Source organism: Lycium barbarum, chromosome 1 (genome assembly GCF_019175385.1).
Source record: "Lycium barbarum isolate Lr01 chromosome 1, ASM1917538v2, whole genome shotgun sequence".
Taxonomy (NCBI): domain Eukaryota; kingdom Viridiplantae; phylum Streptophyta; class Magnoliopsida; order Solanales; family Solanaceae; genus Lycium; species Lycium barbarum.
Genome location: NC_083337.1, coordinates 143,816,028 through 143,832,484, shown reverse-complemented (window position 1 = coordinate 143,832,484; position 16,457 = coordinate 143,816,028). Strand labels below are relative to the sequence as shown.

General features: G+C 39.7%; 1 protein-coding gene and 1 long non-coding RNA gene across 2 annotated transcripts; one reads left to right on the top strand and one right to left on the bottom strand.

Moving 5' to 3' along the window:
- Window positions 1–12,654: 12,654 nt before the first annotated feature.
- LOC132611693 (ras-related protein Rab-2-A-like) lies at window positions 12,655–13,655 on the top strand. The gene has a single exon (XM_060326101.1). It carries the CDS (start codon window positions 12,685–12,687, stop codon window positions 13,315–13,317), a length of 633 nt encoding a protein of 210 aa, XP_060182084.1. The 5' UTR covers window positions 12,655–12,684; the 3' UTR covers window positions 13,318–13,655.
- Window positions 13,656–15,250: 1,595 nt separating this feature from the next.
- LOC132611643 (uncharacterized) lies at window positions 15,251–15,734 on the bottom strand. The gene is made up of 3 exons (XR_009571710.1): window positions 15,634–15,734; window positions 15,431–15,529; window positions 15,251–15,345 (listed from the first exon to the last, which is right to left on the bottom strand). It is a non-coding gene; the product is annotated as an uncharacterized LOC132611643 (long non-coding RNA).
- Between the last annotated feature and the right edge of the window lie 723 nt (window positions 15,735–16,457).

The following is a 16,457-nucleotide window of genomic DNA, read 5'->3' as shown; positions in this document are numbered from 1 at the left end:
AAGAAACCGAAATATAGACTCTGCGAATTTGGTCCGGTCTTTGAAGTAATGTCTTTATCCCGAGCCAATCAATAAGAAAGCTTCTATATATGATTTTCTGATTACAAGTGTGAATCTCAATGAAAAACTAGCCCTAAAATAAAGGGGGTTCACTCCTATTTATCGTAAATAGTAGATGAGCCTTTGTACAACCCTAAAAATGCCCTTTAAGAAAACCCTAAAATGGATAAGACGGCACCCTGTACGAATGTTAGCGGAAATCACGGAGCGGTTAGGCGATGTGTAACCCAGCTCGTAAAGGACACTCTGAGCCTGTGTCGAGTGTCTTCTGGTTTCCGTGCCTAATGACATACCTTCGGTTTCTGACTTTTATTAGAAAAACTCACAACTCCTTGGCCCTCATCCGCTTCGATCTTACCCGAGGCTAATGATCTCGTTCTTCCTCGACCTCGTACCGGACAGCGGCGATATTTACTTCGTTTTTCACCGTATGCGAATTACCTCGGTTTTTACCGTATACAGATAGTCTCCACACTTCTCGGATTGAAGTTTTACCGAAATGACGGGAAGTGGAACGATAACCTCGGTGACTTCCTTAGAAAGCTTCCCTTTGAAAATAGGCGAAAAATAAGATGTCTTTTCGTGTCACGTCTCTCTGACTTCGGACACGTCTTTTCTTGGTTGGACGATCCTTCGGTAACCGCCTCAAAGTCTATCACCTCCTTCTTATAAAAGGCCGATCATTTTCACTTTTCACCTCTTGATTATTTCACCCATCTTGCTCTGTTCTTCCTTCTTCTTAAATTTTCTTTCAAATTCTGAGCCTTCGATATTTTCCGAGAAACTCCATCCGAGGTCCCAAAATCTTCTCAGGTTCCTGGAAAATTTCCTTTAAATCTTCATAATTTCATCTTTTTCATCTTTAAATCTTCATATTTTCCATCTTCAAATCTTCATATCTTCATGCTCCGATCTTCAAACCTCACAAAATGGCCACGAACACCGATTCTACTTCCTAAAATGTTCCTTCGGTTTCTTCTCCAAATATCGAGGTCGTCGCCAGCCCCGGGGTCAAAGCTCAAGCTAGCTCCTTCGAACCCCAGGCCAAGGACATAAAAAGAACTCATTTATTCGTCTTATTTATTATTATTATTATTATGATTATTATTATTATTATTATTATTATTATTATTATATATATATAATATATATATATAGATATATATATATTAATTAATATGTTAGACAAATTAATATTATCGATGGGCACACATTAATATTATCGATGGGGTCTTACTAAGACTACTTCAGAAAAATCCCTTCGAAATACAATTTCGACCATGAGTTCGTCGTTGAGATGGCCATAAAAAAGTCTGATCAGGGCTATGACGTCAGGCGTCACCCCTCATCGATCAAAGAGGCGCAACTCCCTCAAGTCCAAACTGACTGCGGTTGGGACAACCGCCCTATAGAGATCATTGCTCCCGGTGATGATGAAGCAATCACTGAGTTCAGGGAGGGGTACTCGTACATCTACACATACACCTTTACTTTCAAGCTCGACCCTCCAATAGACCCGATCATCCTTGAGATGTGCCGGACATATCAAGTGTGCCTCGCGCAAATTGGTCCGAACGTTTAGAGGATCGTGGCCTTCCTTCGCTTTCTGGCCAACAATGTGAATGCCGATTTCACCCTTCACCATCTGATTCGGCTATACTGCCTAAGGATCTTTCGTGGCGGAGTTATAAAGCTCGCAAACGAGGGAGGAACCCCATTCTTTCTAGTGTCGATAAGAACAGAAATCGAGGCTGGTATGAGTGTTTTGTTCGGGTTAGAACCCCGGATATCATACCGGCGGAGTTCATGTCTTTTCTTGAAAGGTGGAACGACAAACGTAAGTTTTATAGAGCTTATTCCCCTTTTACGTGCTTTTGATCATTCCCCTAACTATTTCCGATGTTTCAGCTGTTGGATTTGTTCCAGAGGAGATACCTCGCTTTCCTAAGTGGATCGAGAGTATCATAAGCCAACATCCGCACCAAGAGCGGACATGGAAAGATCTGTTCCACGAGAGGTGGACAACAAAAAATCATGGTATCTTTCTTTTTCCTTTGCTTCGCGTTGTTTTATTTCCGGTGTTTCCAGTGGCGGACGGGTGAGTAACGCGTAAAAAAACTGCCCTTGGGAGGGGAACAATAGCTGGACGTAGGCTGAGGAGCAAAAGGAGGAATCCGCCTGAGGAGGGGCTCGTGTCTGATTAGCTAGTTGGTGAGGCAATAGCTTACCAAGGCGATGATCAGTAGCTGGTCCGAGAGGATGATCAGCCACACTGGGACTGAGACACGACCCAGACTCCTACGGGTGGCAGCAGTGGGGGATTTTTCACAATGGGCGAAAGCCTGACGGAGCAATACCGCGTGGAGGATATTCAGGTTTAGGAAGAGGTTCTTCGACCCCTCAGCCCGCACCAGCAAAAAAAGACTAGATGGGCGGAAACAACTTCACCTCCTCCTCCTGCTCAATCCCCAGAGCATGAGAGTTTTGATCACATCTTTCCCGAGGATGGAACCGTCAATAATCCTCCTGCAACAGCGGATGCCTCCGAGTTCGGACACCTCCCTATTCCACAAGTATAGAGGAGGGATACCCAGTCTACTGAGTCTAGCTTGAAGTCTCATTTTGTAGATGTTTTCCCAGCTCCAAGTGTAGAGCCGAGAAGGACTAGGTCGACTACGGTCACAGTTCCTGAAGACTGCAGCTTCCTGTCCCTTCCTGTGGGGGTGGCCAGGTATCTTCGACACCTTGTGTCGGAGTCTAATAAAGAGAAGACGATCGAACTCTCGTGGCAATGCCTTCTCAACAAGAGTATGCATGCCGGCAACCGATTGAACATTTTTCTCCCTTTTCCTTTCCAATAAGTTTCGACTTATTTGGTGTAATCTTCAATGTTTGCTAATTTCTAACTTTGTTTCCTTTTTTGAAGTCTGTCATGCTCGAGAACGAAGGTTTTCTTCGAGCTCAACATGAGATAGATGATTTACGGGCCCAGTTGCATGCCCAAAGCTGAGAGATTGAGAGGTTCAAACTTCTGTTTCAGTAAAAAGAAGTTCAGTTGAGCCAAATCGTTGGTCCTTCAACCCTCCGGGCCGAACTTGAAGCAGCTAAGAAGGAGAAACTTCGATTAAATAATGAGCTCGAGGATTCGGTCCAAAAGAACAAAGTCCTGGAGGAGGACAATAAGCAGCTCAACCGGGGGAACTCCGAGAATATCATAAAGCTTGGTGAACTAGAGGCCACCAATGCTCAATTGAGGCAGGAACTGGAATCCATTAAGGGCGAGGCTGCGAACATGAAAGAGCAGTTTAGGCAGCTCGAGTCTGAAAGGGCCGTTAAGAAGGAATCCTTGAAGGTTGCCCAAGAAAAAGCCGAGAGACAGGCCCGGGCTAATGAGAAACTCAAGAGTGAGCTTGAGGCTCCTATTTGAGACAATGATGGACTTCAGGCCGAGCTGGTAGCTTCTAACCATGTTCACAATACTCTGAGTGAAATGAGGGCCTAGCTGGAGGTTAAACTAAAAAAAGCTCAGGACGATCTGGATGAAGCTCATGACGAAGTTGAGGCTACCGAAGCTCGGTCCATCATTCGAGTAGAATATGAGAAATAGAAATCTCGAAGGTCTACGCTTGAAGCGTCTCAACGAGGTATTGTGGATATTTCTGCTCGGATTGCCGAGGCAAAGGAACTCGAGGATAAAGCCAAGAAAATACTCGATGATAGTTCCGAGGAAGCCCCTGAAGAGTCTGGCTCTGGTAACTCGGGTTCTTCTTCGGCGGATTAAATAGGCTCAGAGGACCTTTGTATTGTGTTTCAATTTTTGTAATCTTTACAAGGACAGGCTCTGGCCCTTTATAATATAAAATTTTCTTAGGCTTTTTTTTCCAGTATTTCATTTGATCATTTTTTATACTTAGTCATATGAGACTCAAGTTAAACGAATAGAGCCTTGAGTCCGATAGAATTTATGATATTGTTTCGTTTGAAAACGACTTAAACTCGACCTTGAGTCCTTAACAATTTTCATCTTATAAGACGAGTAGTTAATAATTTCATTTTTTAATGAAAAAACGAGCCAAATTAACTTATGAGTTTTGGGATCTACTTATACCGGTCCTTTTTCATCCGATATCTTAATGAGGGCTTGTTCGCGGGAGTCTTTTTATGCTTTGTGAATTCGGACGTCTCCGAACCACTTCGGGCATATGAGTCGAGGTCTTTAATTACTCGACCCTTTTTTGACCATTTGAAGTCTTTGTAAATTGAGCTCGATTAATTATTACCTTGGTGCCTTCGTCTATTTGTGATAGCAGTTCCCAGTCGAGGGTAGCCCATGGGCCTTAACAGTTAGTTGCTCTCGGGTACTTTTATAAGAGAGCATATTTGATGCGTATTTTCACCGAAGTATTTTTCTTCATATTTCAAATAATTGTCTCATACAAGAATCTAAGGACTTCATCCGACTCATTCTGCCTTTTGCCGTAGCAAAACTATCTGGGCACGATTCATTCGATCGTTTGGCCCTTACAACGAATCCTAATGCAGAAGGTTTGGTAAATACAAAAAACAAAAAATGTTTCGACTTCGACTTCACTTATCACTTATTTGAGTTTTCTCGATCTTGTCGTTCTTGGAGAGGATATCATAGTCCCCTAGTGTTTGTATGAGAAGCATGAGCAGAGGAACACTATAGAAAACAACGTTGTTGAATCCCTAGTCCCCAGTACTTAGCTAGTCTTCGAGTCCATGACATTTAGCCTGGTTTTTAAATGAGAAAGTAAGACGTTATACATTGTTGCCTCGTTAAAAATCTTGCCGGAAAACCCACTTCGGGATAAAACTGATTTTAAGGAAAAAAGAGTGCAACAGACCTAATTCTACTTTCTTCGAATTTTGCTTCGATTTGAACCTGCAAGGAAAAGGTAAGAATCACTGAAATTCACAAACGGTTAGTAGCTCGTTGACGAGTGTCTGGCGTATATAAAATTTAAACTCGCATTATATCAAATTATAGTATAGAAAGATATCAATCCCACAGAGATTGGAATATTTAATGCTCTTACTTTGATTACTACCGTAAAAATAACGACTTTTTGCTTGATACTCCTTATGAAAGTAATAAAATTAAAATATCGTGATTGGAATTTACCAAATGGAAGAGATGTTGGAAATAGTGATTTCACTTGTTAATTTCATTGAGATACGAATCCTTTGGTGAATTAATTATTTCTTGCGAATATAATCAATTCGTATAATTCATAAATTATATTCATTTCAGATATATAATTTAATTATAAAATGATTACAATGAGATAGCTGCTATAATTCTTATATTTAAAGATGACTCCTTTCGGATATCAAATTTAATATAACTTATTACATTAATTTCTTTTTTCGCAAATAAAAATTGATATAATAAGGTAAAAGAGATAACTTATAAGATCAGTAGCAGGTAATTAAGCTTATTGTCTCCCAATTTAATTAACTAGATCCATCATATTTCCGACTGCTAAAGAATTAGTTCATTTTTTGCGCAGGATAAGAATGTAAAAGACGACGTAATATAGTGCATAATAGTGAGTGTCAACAAAGGAAGTTAACAACAAAAATATATAGTAATTTTATTTCACTGTATTAACTCCCTTTTTGATAGCACAACTTCTTGAAGAAAACTTCTTGAATTCTTCATAACATATCCCAACTTAAGCTTCAGTGTAGAGAATTCTTTTCCATTAAGGAAATGTCCTACGTATTAAAATCACTTCTTTCTTCTAGCTTCCTACAAGAGAATGATTTCCCAAAGTGGGCCCCTTTCTTGTCTTTTATGAAGACTTTCTCAAAACAAGCAGAGAAAGGCAGCAGGAAAAGTATAAAGGAAAACTTTTTGCTATCTCTTGGAAAGTGTGTGCCTCCATTTTGTATTCTGAACACCTTTTTTTATAGGTTTAAATGTACAACATGTTGCAGTCTTTTACTTCTCTTTAGCTCGTTGCAGATATTGACCATTGAGCTCGATGTAATATATGAACTTTTCATCTTTTCTATCTTTATGTATAGACTTTGCAATTTTCTCTTTTTGTCCTGCTTCTGTTATAATTTGATTATTCTCTTCACGAAGTACATTTTACCTGTGAAAATAGAAAATTAATCAGAGAAAATATAAAATATGTAAATAAAAATAGGCAAATATTTAACATTATTTAAGTTCTATCACTCGTACCTTAGCAATAATATTTTTTCAAGTGTACCAGGTTCCAGTTGTTGTGTAGCTATTGGCCGTCTCCAGTTTCTAGTTGATACGACCCTTTGTCGGTTACTTCGGTTATCTTATACGGTCCTTCCCAATTCGGGCCCAATTTTCCGTCACGGGATTCGTAGTGTGCATGGTAATTTCCTAAGCACTAAGTCCCCAACTTGGAAATGTCGAAGATTCGTTCTTCGATTGTCATATCTCCTAATTCGTTGTTTTTGAGCTGCTAAACAGACCAACGCATTCTTGCGAAGTTCGTCCGCTAAATCAAGCTTCACGGCCATAGCCTCTTCATTTGACTCGTTCGTCGCATACCGGAATCTTAGGCTCGGTTCTCCAACTTCCACAAGAATTAAGGCTTCCGCACCATAAACCAGAGAAAACGGTGTTTCTCCAGTACTTGACTTCGATGTCGTTCTGCAGGCCCATAGTACCTCCGGCAAAACTTCCTTCCACTTATGCTTCGACGATTCTAGTCGCTTTCTTAGATTTTGAATTATGGTTTTATTTGTCTACTCCGCCTGTCCATTTGCACTTGGGTGATACGGAGTCGACAAAATCTTTTTGATCTTCAATCCTTCGAGGAAGTCATTGACCTTATTACCAATGAATTACCGACCGTTGTCGCAAGTTATCTCGGAAGGAATGCCGAACTGACAAACGATGTGGTCCCAAATGAAGTTAATGACTTCCTTCTCTCTGACTTTCTCGAAGGCTTGCGCTTCAACCCATTTAGAAAAATAGTCAGTCATAAACAAAATGAACCGAGCCTTAGCGGGAGCCCAGGGCAAAGGACCGCAATATCCATTCCCCATTTCATGAATGGCCAAGGAGATAGAATCGGATACAGCAACTTCCCCGGTTGGTGAATCATTGGTGCGTGTCTTAGGCATCCGTCGCATTTTCGGACAAACTTTTCCGCATCCTCCTCCATCCGGTTTTAGTAGTATCCTGCTCTGATTACCTTTCGGACAAAAGCTTTGGCTCCCTTCGTGGTCTCCGCAAGTCCCTTCGTGGACCTCCCGCATGACATAATCCATTTCTCCGGGCCCCAAGCATTTAGCCAAACGTCCGTAGAAAGATCGCCGATACAACTGGTCATCGACCAAGCAGAATCTAGCAGCTTTAGTTCGAAGGGACCTCGACTCCTAAGAGTTCGCTGGGAGCTTCCCATCTCGCAAATAGTCTATGTATTTATTGCGCCAGCCCCATGTCAAGCTCATTGTATTTATCTCAGCGTGACTATTTTCCACTGCCAAATTCATCAACTGAACGACCGTGCCAGAATTGAATTCTTCTGCCCCGACTGACGAACCTAAGTTGGCCAATGCATCTGCTTCATTGTTCTATTCCCTGGGTACATGTTGCATAGTCCATTCTTTGAACCGGTGTAAAATTACTTGAATTTTTTCTAGGTATCTCTGCATTCGTTCATCTTTGACTTCAAAAACACCGTTGACTTGGTTCACAACCAGAAGAGAGTCGTACTTTGCTTCGATGACTCCAGCCCCTAAGCTTTGAGCCAATTCCAAACCTGCAATCATAGCCTCATACTCAGCTTCATTGTTATTCAATTTTAAAGTCTTGATTGATTGTCGAATAATATTACCTGCGGGGGCCTTAAGAACAATTCCTAGTCGGGACCCTTTCACGTTCGATGCTCCGTCCGTGTATAGGGTCCAGATCATCGAGGTTTTTCTCGAGGTTGGCAAAAGTTCTTTTTCTACCTCGGGAACTATTGCGGGCATAAAGTCCGCTACGAAGTTGGCTAAAATTTGGGATTTAATAGCCGTTCTAGGTTTATATTTGAAATCATAACCTTTTATTTCTACGACCCATTTCGTCAACCTTCTTGATAGCTCCGGTTTATGCATGATATTTTTTAATGGGTAAGTGGTTACTACACATATGGGGTGGCATTGGAAATAAGGTTTCAGTTTCCTAGAAGCACTTACCAAAGCTAAAGCCAATTTTTGGAGGTGAGGATAACGTGTCTCTGCATCCTCTAATGTTCTACTCACATAATAGATAGGGAATTGCGTACCTTCTTCTTCTCGGACCAAAACGCCACTTACTGCTACCTCGAATACTGCCAGATATAAGAACAGTTGTTCATCTGCCTTCGGTGTGTGCAGCAAAGTGGACTCGACAAGTACCGCTTTAAGCCTTCCAAAGCTCTTTGACATTTCAGTGTCCATACGAAGTCATTCTTCTTCCTTTGCAGCGAAAAGAAACGGTGACTTTCATTCGAAGACCTTGAAATGAATCGGCTCAGAGCCGCTATCCTTTCGGTTAACCTTTGCACTGCCTTCACGTTGTTAACCACTTCGATTTCTTCAATGGCCTTAATTTTGTCCGGGTTGATTTCAATTCTTCGGTTCGACACCATAAAACCTAAGAACTTACCCGATCTAACTCCAAAGGCACACTTCTCAGGGTTCAACTGCATGTTATATTTGCGAAGTATGTCGAAGGTTTCCTGCAAATGCTTCAAATGGTCCTCTGTTTCCAGGGACTTAACTAGCACGTCATCAATATAAACCTTTATTGTTTTACCTATTTGTTCTTCGAACATTTGGTTAACTAGGCGTTGGTAAGTTGCATCGATATTTTTTAATCCGAATGGCATTACATTATAGCAATAAGTCCCATATCTGGTTATAAAAGAAGTTCTCTCTTGATCCTCCGGTGCCATCCGAATCTGGTTATACCAGGAGTAGGCATCGAGAAAACTTAACATCTCATGTTCGGCCGTCGCATCGATCATTCGATCAATGTGAGGCATAGGGAATGAATCCTTCGGGCATGCTTTGTTCAAATCCTTATAATCAACGCACATTATGAATTTATTACCTTTCTTTGGCATGACAACGATATTATCTAACTAGTCCGGGTATTTAACCTCCCGGATGGAACCTATTTTTAAAAGATTTGTTACGTCTTCTTTGATGAAGGCACGCTTTACTTCGGCCATAGTCTCCTTTTCTGTTTCACCGGGGAATTTTTTTTATCGAGGCTTAACTTATGCGTCGTTCCCTCCGGTGGTACACCTGTCATGTCTAAATGGGACCATGCAAAACAATCGGCGTTAGCTTGAAGAAATTTAACTAATTTACGCCTGAGCTCCGAGGTTAACCCCGTGACCAGATATACCTTTCTGTCTGGCAAGTGCACAAACAAGATAATCTGTTCCAGCTCTTCTACGGTAGACTTGGTTACGTCCCAATCATCCGTTAGAACGAACGATCTGGGCACACTGAAATCGTCTTCTTCAAAGTTCAGGCTCATCTCTTTTTTTTCTTCACTCGAACTAACCGAGCCTCCACTCTGTAATTGTTATTTGGTGTCTTTGCCTTTGGCTGGTTCAACAGCTTTTAGGGATGGTTCCTTTGAGTGGGGGGCGCTTCTTCGACTGCGAACATCTCCCTTACTGCAGGTTGCTCGTCACTGACCGTTTTTATCTTTTTTTAAGGTTGGGAATCCCAATATTTAATGTAATGATGAGGGTACTGCCCTCATGATATGAATCCATGGTCTGCCGAGCAATGCGTTGTATTTCATCTCACCCTCGATGACATAGAACACCGTTTGTTGAATAGTCCCGGCGATGTTTACCGGCAAAGAGATTTCCCTCTTACTAGTTTCGCTTGCCATGTTGATTCCGCTGAGAACTCGAACCGCCAGCATGATTTGATCCAACAGCCTAAGTTGCTCTACAACTTTCCATCGGATAATATTGGCCGAACTACCTGGATCAATCAAAATACGTTTAACTTGAGATTTAAAAATAAGGATAGAAATTACCAAAGCATCGTTGTGGGGCTAAATATGATGCCTTATGTATCCTCATCGTTGAAGGAAATAGATCCTCCGGGTACATAATCCCCGGTTCGTTTTTCTCGAACAACATAAACTTTTGTCCTCTTCATCATCGACCTCGTGGCATTTCCGTTCCTCCGATTATCATATTGATCACGTGTTGAGGCTCCATGGGCTCAACCTGTTGGTGATTTTCCCAGCCTTTGTAATGTCCTTTGGCTCGGTCACTTAAGAATTCGCGAATGTGACCATATTTTAATAACCGAGCCACCTCCTCTCTCAGTTAGCGACAGTCCTCAGTCCTATGAACATGAGTACCATGATATTCACACATCATGCTTGGATCTCTTTGAGCTGGATCGGATCTTAGTGGTCTCGGCCACCTTGCATCCGTGATATGGCCAATGGCCGAGACAAGATCTGTGGTGTTAATGTTGAAATTGTACTCCGATAACCTCGGGCTGTCCCTATTGTTGGGCGACCCACTGGTATCACCTCTAAACAGCAAACCTCGACTGCTTGATCCGCGATCCGCTCGCCTGTCACTCATGCTCGAATGATGGCTGGGATTGTTTTTTCCCTTATCCGACCTAAAGTTGGATATCTCTGGTTAAGCATAAGGTCGGTATCTATCCTTTGGCGGCCTCGTCTCCGGTTCGAAAGTCCTTCTAGACCTTTCAGAATTCTTACTTTCACTTATCGGACCTGGGGAAGTTCAAGTTGATTATCCTCTACCCGAATCTTGGATTCGTACCGGTTATGAATATAGGCCCAAGTCACTGCATGTCATATATACTATGGATACATAAAAGTAAAATTCCATTAGATTATATCAAATATAATACTCCCCCCGTTTCAATTTACGTGAACCTATTTCTTTAGTAGTCCGTGCTAAAAAGAATGACCCCTTTCTATATTTGGAAATAATTTACCTTTATGCAATGATTTATAGCCACACAAAATATATGTGACTCATTTAACACCACAAGTTTGAAAGTCTTCTGTTCTTTCTTAAATTTTGTGTCTAGTCAAATAGACATATCAACATCTACATAAATAATTTAAAATAAAACTTAAAACTTAAATTGATAACATTGCAAATTCAAAACATAAAAACTTGAACGGCGAAACAAAAGTTCAAAACATACAAATTAAACGGCTAACATCGATGGACAAATTTAAAGAAGAGATAAACTTCAAAGTTCAATTTCGTGCCTTTTCACAAGGGCCTACGCACGACACCGGTACCTCCCTCCACCCCCACCCCCCAATAGGCTTACACCCGGCACTCCGGACTTGTGGAGATATATGTCACCACAATGTTGACATTTAACATGTTCCTCATTTGCTCGCTCAAAATGCATCCACACTGCACTTGAAGTTGATCTTCGAACTCGAGGAGAAGATGGAGGTGGAGTAATGTACACTAGTTGAATAGCAAATTTAGATAAAGAGAGAATTGTGGAAGAATTGTGTGAAAATGAAGAAGAATGGAGGGGTATTTATAGTTTGAAAATATGACCAAAGTGTAGTTATTCATAAATTTAGGGGTTCAAATAAAATTGACAACGACTAGTTTTTTAAATTTACAATGGCTAGCTTTTTGAATTTGACAACGACTAAACTTTTTTTATAGTTTAGCAATTTTATCATTAGATGTAAATGTTAATTTATTATTATTAGTAAATGTAAATGTCTATTTTTGTATTAGAACTTTTTTTAAAAAAAAAGAGAGGCCCGACCCACTAACTAAACCCGGCCTGAGGTGTAGCCCCTATTCGGGTAGGGCTTGGCCGGACACCCTTTTCCCTCCCCAAGCCCGGCCCCTTAATTACGCCCCTGCCCGGCCCTATGTGGCTTACGTTAATTTAAATGGCCCGGCCCACTTGACAGGCTTAGTTGAAGTTCATTATTTGCTATCTTTTATTTTTAGTTAGTTTATAAATATACATTTGGTTTTTATTTCTTGTTTAGATAATTTGCATCAGTTTAATTTAGTAAATAGTTAATCATAAGTCCCTGTGGGTACGATATCTGGACTTTAAATCTTATATTACTTGTACGATCGCGTATATTTACGTGTGCGTTTGGGAGTAACAATACGTTTGGTCAAGTGACATTCATATTAGACATTGTTAGTACTCCACCTTTTTTAATTAGAGAAAGTGATCCCGCCATCTTTCAAATAAAAGGATAAGTCTATGTAATTCGTTTAAACTTGATGGGCTTAAATGAAATAAAAAGAAAGTTTTCCAAAACCTTTACACTCTCAACCCCGCACACAATCCATGTAATATTAGAATTAGGAAACAAATGCATGCAAATTCCTTACGCAAATAGAATTGAGAAAATTAAAACACTTCATTCTTCTAATCAATTTGGGAATAATCCTCTACCTATAAATTAAATATGCATTATCCAATAATCTTTTCATTATTCAATCATCACCTAATTCACTTCTCTCAACAACAACAACAAAAAGTAGAGAGGAGAGGTTGTTTCCAATAGACCTAATTCATTTCTCTCTGCATTGTGTTTAATTTAAGTTTCTTTTTACAATGTTGTATTACAAGTATCTGTTCAAGTTCATCATAGTAGGCGAAACCGGAGTAGGAAAAACCTGCCTCCTTTTCCAGTACACAACTGCACGATTCAATCCGGTTCACGAGGTCACTGTCGGGTCCGGATACGGATCAAGAATGATCGCCATAGACGATAAGCCAATAAAGTTACAATTATGGGACACAGCAGGAACAGAACAGTTCAGAGCAATAACAAGATCTTATTACAGAGGCGCTGTTGGAGCTTTACTAGTTTACGACGTTACTCAAAGAAATACGTTCAAGAAACTTTCAAGTTGGTTGGATGATATACGTAAAGAAGGTGGTGAGAGTTTGACGGTAACGGTGGTGGCGAATAAGTGTGATGTTGATAAGGGAATTAGGGTTGTTAGTGAAGAGGAAGGTAAGGAATTTGCGAGGGTTAATGGTTGTTCGTTTATGGAAGTTTCTGCTAGAACGGGGGTGCAAGTTGAGGAGGTATTTGATATGACGGCTAACGAAATATATAAGAAGATTGGAAAAGGGGTGTTTGGGGAGGTTGAGGAATCTCCAGTAATTAGAATTGGTAATTGGAGAGAAAAAAAGATTGAAGTTGCTGTTACTAAAAGATTTAGCTCATGTTGTGGTTGACGCCGTTGTGAATTTGTTATGTAGTTTCTTTTTTTTTTTTTTTAATTGGCTTAGAAAAGGATAAATATTTATCATTGGCTCATAATCTTTTGTTTTCGATATTTCCAAACACATTACAAAAGTATTTGTTACATTCTGAATATTCGCGTACATTATATAGTCAAACCTTTCTTTACCAACGACATCGTTGGTTCAGAGATATTTTAGTTGGTATAGCATTTGATATTTAAATAATAATTTGACTATCATAAATAGGTTTAATATCAAATTCTAAGTTTAATAACCTTTTGTATAAAGAAGGAAGTCTTCTAATGATAGAAATATATATTTATATAATATTTTTTATCATAAATATTAAAATATTTGGTCAAAATTTCTAGACTTATTATTGGTAATTTTAGAGATTTTATTTTTATAAAGATGATTAATTATTATATTAGCAAAAAAGAAGATAGTAGTTATTACGGAGAGATAATTTTATAAAAAGCGTATTATAAAGATGGTTATTACTGTTATAAAGAGATAAATTATAATATAAAAAAATGATTACGAGTTTTTTTTTTTTTTTTTGATAACTGTATATATATTATTACCAGGGTAAAATTTGTACAAGTAAAGCAAAAACCAAAGAACCTAGAAAGCTAGGCCCCAGGAAAAGTAAGCAATCTATCCTCTAGCCACTAGTCTACCTCCACCCTATTAAATTGAAAGTCAAATAGGATAGTAATCAAGTCTTCTCCTGCAATCTTGACAAAGTGACCTGCTCTATTATGCACCTCCTGTACAATGCACTTGCACAAATGTCTCATCGTACTCTTCTTCCCCTGGAATTGTCTGTGGTTTCTCTCAATCCATAAATGATAAACACTGCCCCTAGAACCAGTCTGTAGGCATCAGCAGCTGCATTTTGAGGGTGGGGAACCAAAATGGCTAAAAAAAAAAAATATTTTAAATTAAAATGCCCCAACAAAAAAAGAAGTTACTAAAGTACCTATAGCGCAGTAAAATAATGCGCTATAGCACTAATAGAGACGGTCCCGTTAACTCCTATAACGCAGTAAAATAATGCGCTATACGGAATACGGTCCAACGTATAACGCATGATTTTACTGCGTTATAGGAGATCATAAAATCACAAGTCCCCCTTTCCATTCTTCCCTTATTACGTAATTTTATCTTTTTTACGTAGTTTAGCCGTATATTAATCATGCTTTAAGATTCCGAAACTTCAATATTTTATATAGTACTCTAGTTATATTTGTACAATTAATAAAATAGGCTCAACACATCAAGAATACGTGATACTTTAAATTGTCGTTTTAATAGTTGAAAAGTGCTCGAAATCCTTTTTTGTTTGAAGACTTGTAGTCATTAGCTTTAAGTTATTTATCTTTTAGGGTTTCGTCTTATTTTTAAATTAATGCTTAACTTATTTCGAATGTGTCATGCTTTTTTTTTTTTTTTTTTTTTTATATTATCAATAATAAAGACTAATGATAATATTTATAAATATGCAAAAAATGTATAATATTTACGATAAATTGTACAACACTAATGTATATACACTATCGAGGATGGGTCCCACATGTAGTATGACGGAGACTATCCCTAGGCCTAAGGCTCATACCATCCCCACCGCCCTCGCCATCGTCTCCGTCGCCCTTTTTCCTCTTAATAACCGAGCGCTCCAAGTCATGATCATCTCCTCTTCCCCTAGCCCTTGCGCCCTTAACTAGAACGTGCTTCTTCTTGGGATCTTGTCCCGCTGGCACGGTCAGAACCTCATGCTGAGCTGGGTCTGGAAACTGGACCTCTTCCTCGTCGGGAGTCGCCACCGCAGGCGCCGAAGGATGAACCCGAAAAATATATAAATATTAGTACCATTTCTTATTTATGTTGAATACATTAAAGTTATTTATTTAATCAAATTTGTGTGTCAACGGGCGCCTGAGAAGGCTCCTGAGATGGGTCTGTAGCCTCCTGAGATGGGTGTGATGGTGAATATGAGGTAGTCTCCTGGACGAGATGCTGTTCGAAGTCCAAGTAAAGGTTATAAAAATTAAATAAACATTTTTCTTATATTGAATAAAATTAGTTTAAGTAAAAAACTTACATGCGCCTCGGTAGTCTCATGAGAAGACACCTCTGCCTCGGCAGGCTGATGAGAATGCTCCGGAATGGGCAGCTCCTGTGGACCCACTGGCGCCGAATCCTAACATATGAAAAAAATGATATAATAAGTACTTTAAATGATCAAATATGTATATTAAATATTGACCTTATATTGAATAAAATAAATTTTAATAAAAAGCTTACCTGTGGCTCGGTAGTCATATGGGAAGACACTGCTGGCTCGGCAGACCCATGAGAAAATGCTTGAGTGGGTGGCTCTGATGGACCCGCTGGCGCCGAATCCTAAAATATGAAAAAAATAAAATAATAAGTACTTTAAATGATCAAATATGTATATTAAATATTGACCTTATATTGAATAAAATTAGTTTTAAGTAAAAAACTTACACGCGCCTCGGTAGTCTCATGAGAAGACACCTCTGCCTCGGCAGGCTGAGTGGGTGGCTCTGATGGACCCGCTGGCGCCGAATCCTAAAATATAAAATATTACTAAATAATGAATAACATATATATATATATATATATATATATATATATATATATATATATATATATATATATATATATAAATAATTTAAATGAACAAATATGTATTTTAAATACTAACCGGGATCAAAAACTCATCAAAGAATTCCTCACAGGCCGCTCATCAGCTAATGAAGCGCGTAACGCCACCCAATCAACGTTATCACGCTCCTCCATGTATGCATTATGGCTCGGCTGTGATGAAGACCCGAGTATCTCAGCAAGTAAGAGCACCGGCGTAAACGTAGGTGAGTCTCCAGGTGAGCTGCCACCGGCCTGGAAGGGCTGCGGATGGACTAGACCGTGAACGCCCTCTGGAATGAGACCGGCCTCATCCGCCTCATCTACCAGTCCTCTGGGAGCCCCCGGTGCTGCCTGATACTCAGCCTCCGGAACAGGCTCCGCCATGCGCCTAATCTCGCCTGCCTGGCGGATACCATCCTCGAAAATCCTAACCATCTCCGCGGCAAGCCCCGCAAGCC

Excerpts from the sequence above, each read along its gene's own strand:
- LOC132611693 (XM_060326101.1), top strand. The coding sequence starts at position 12,685 with ATGTTGTATTACAAGTATCTGTTCAAGTTCATCATAGTAGGCGAAACC.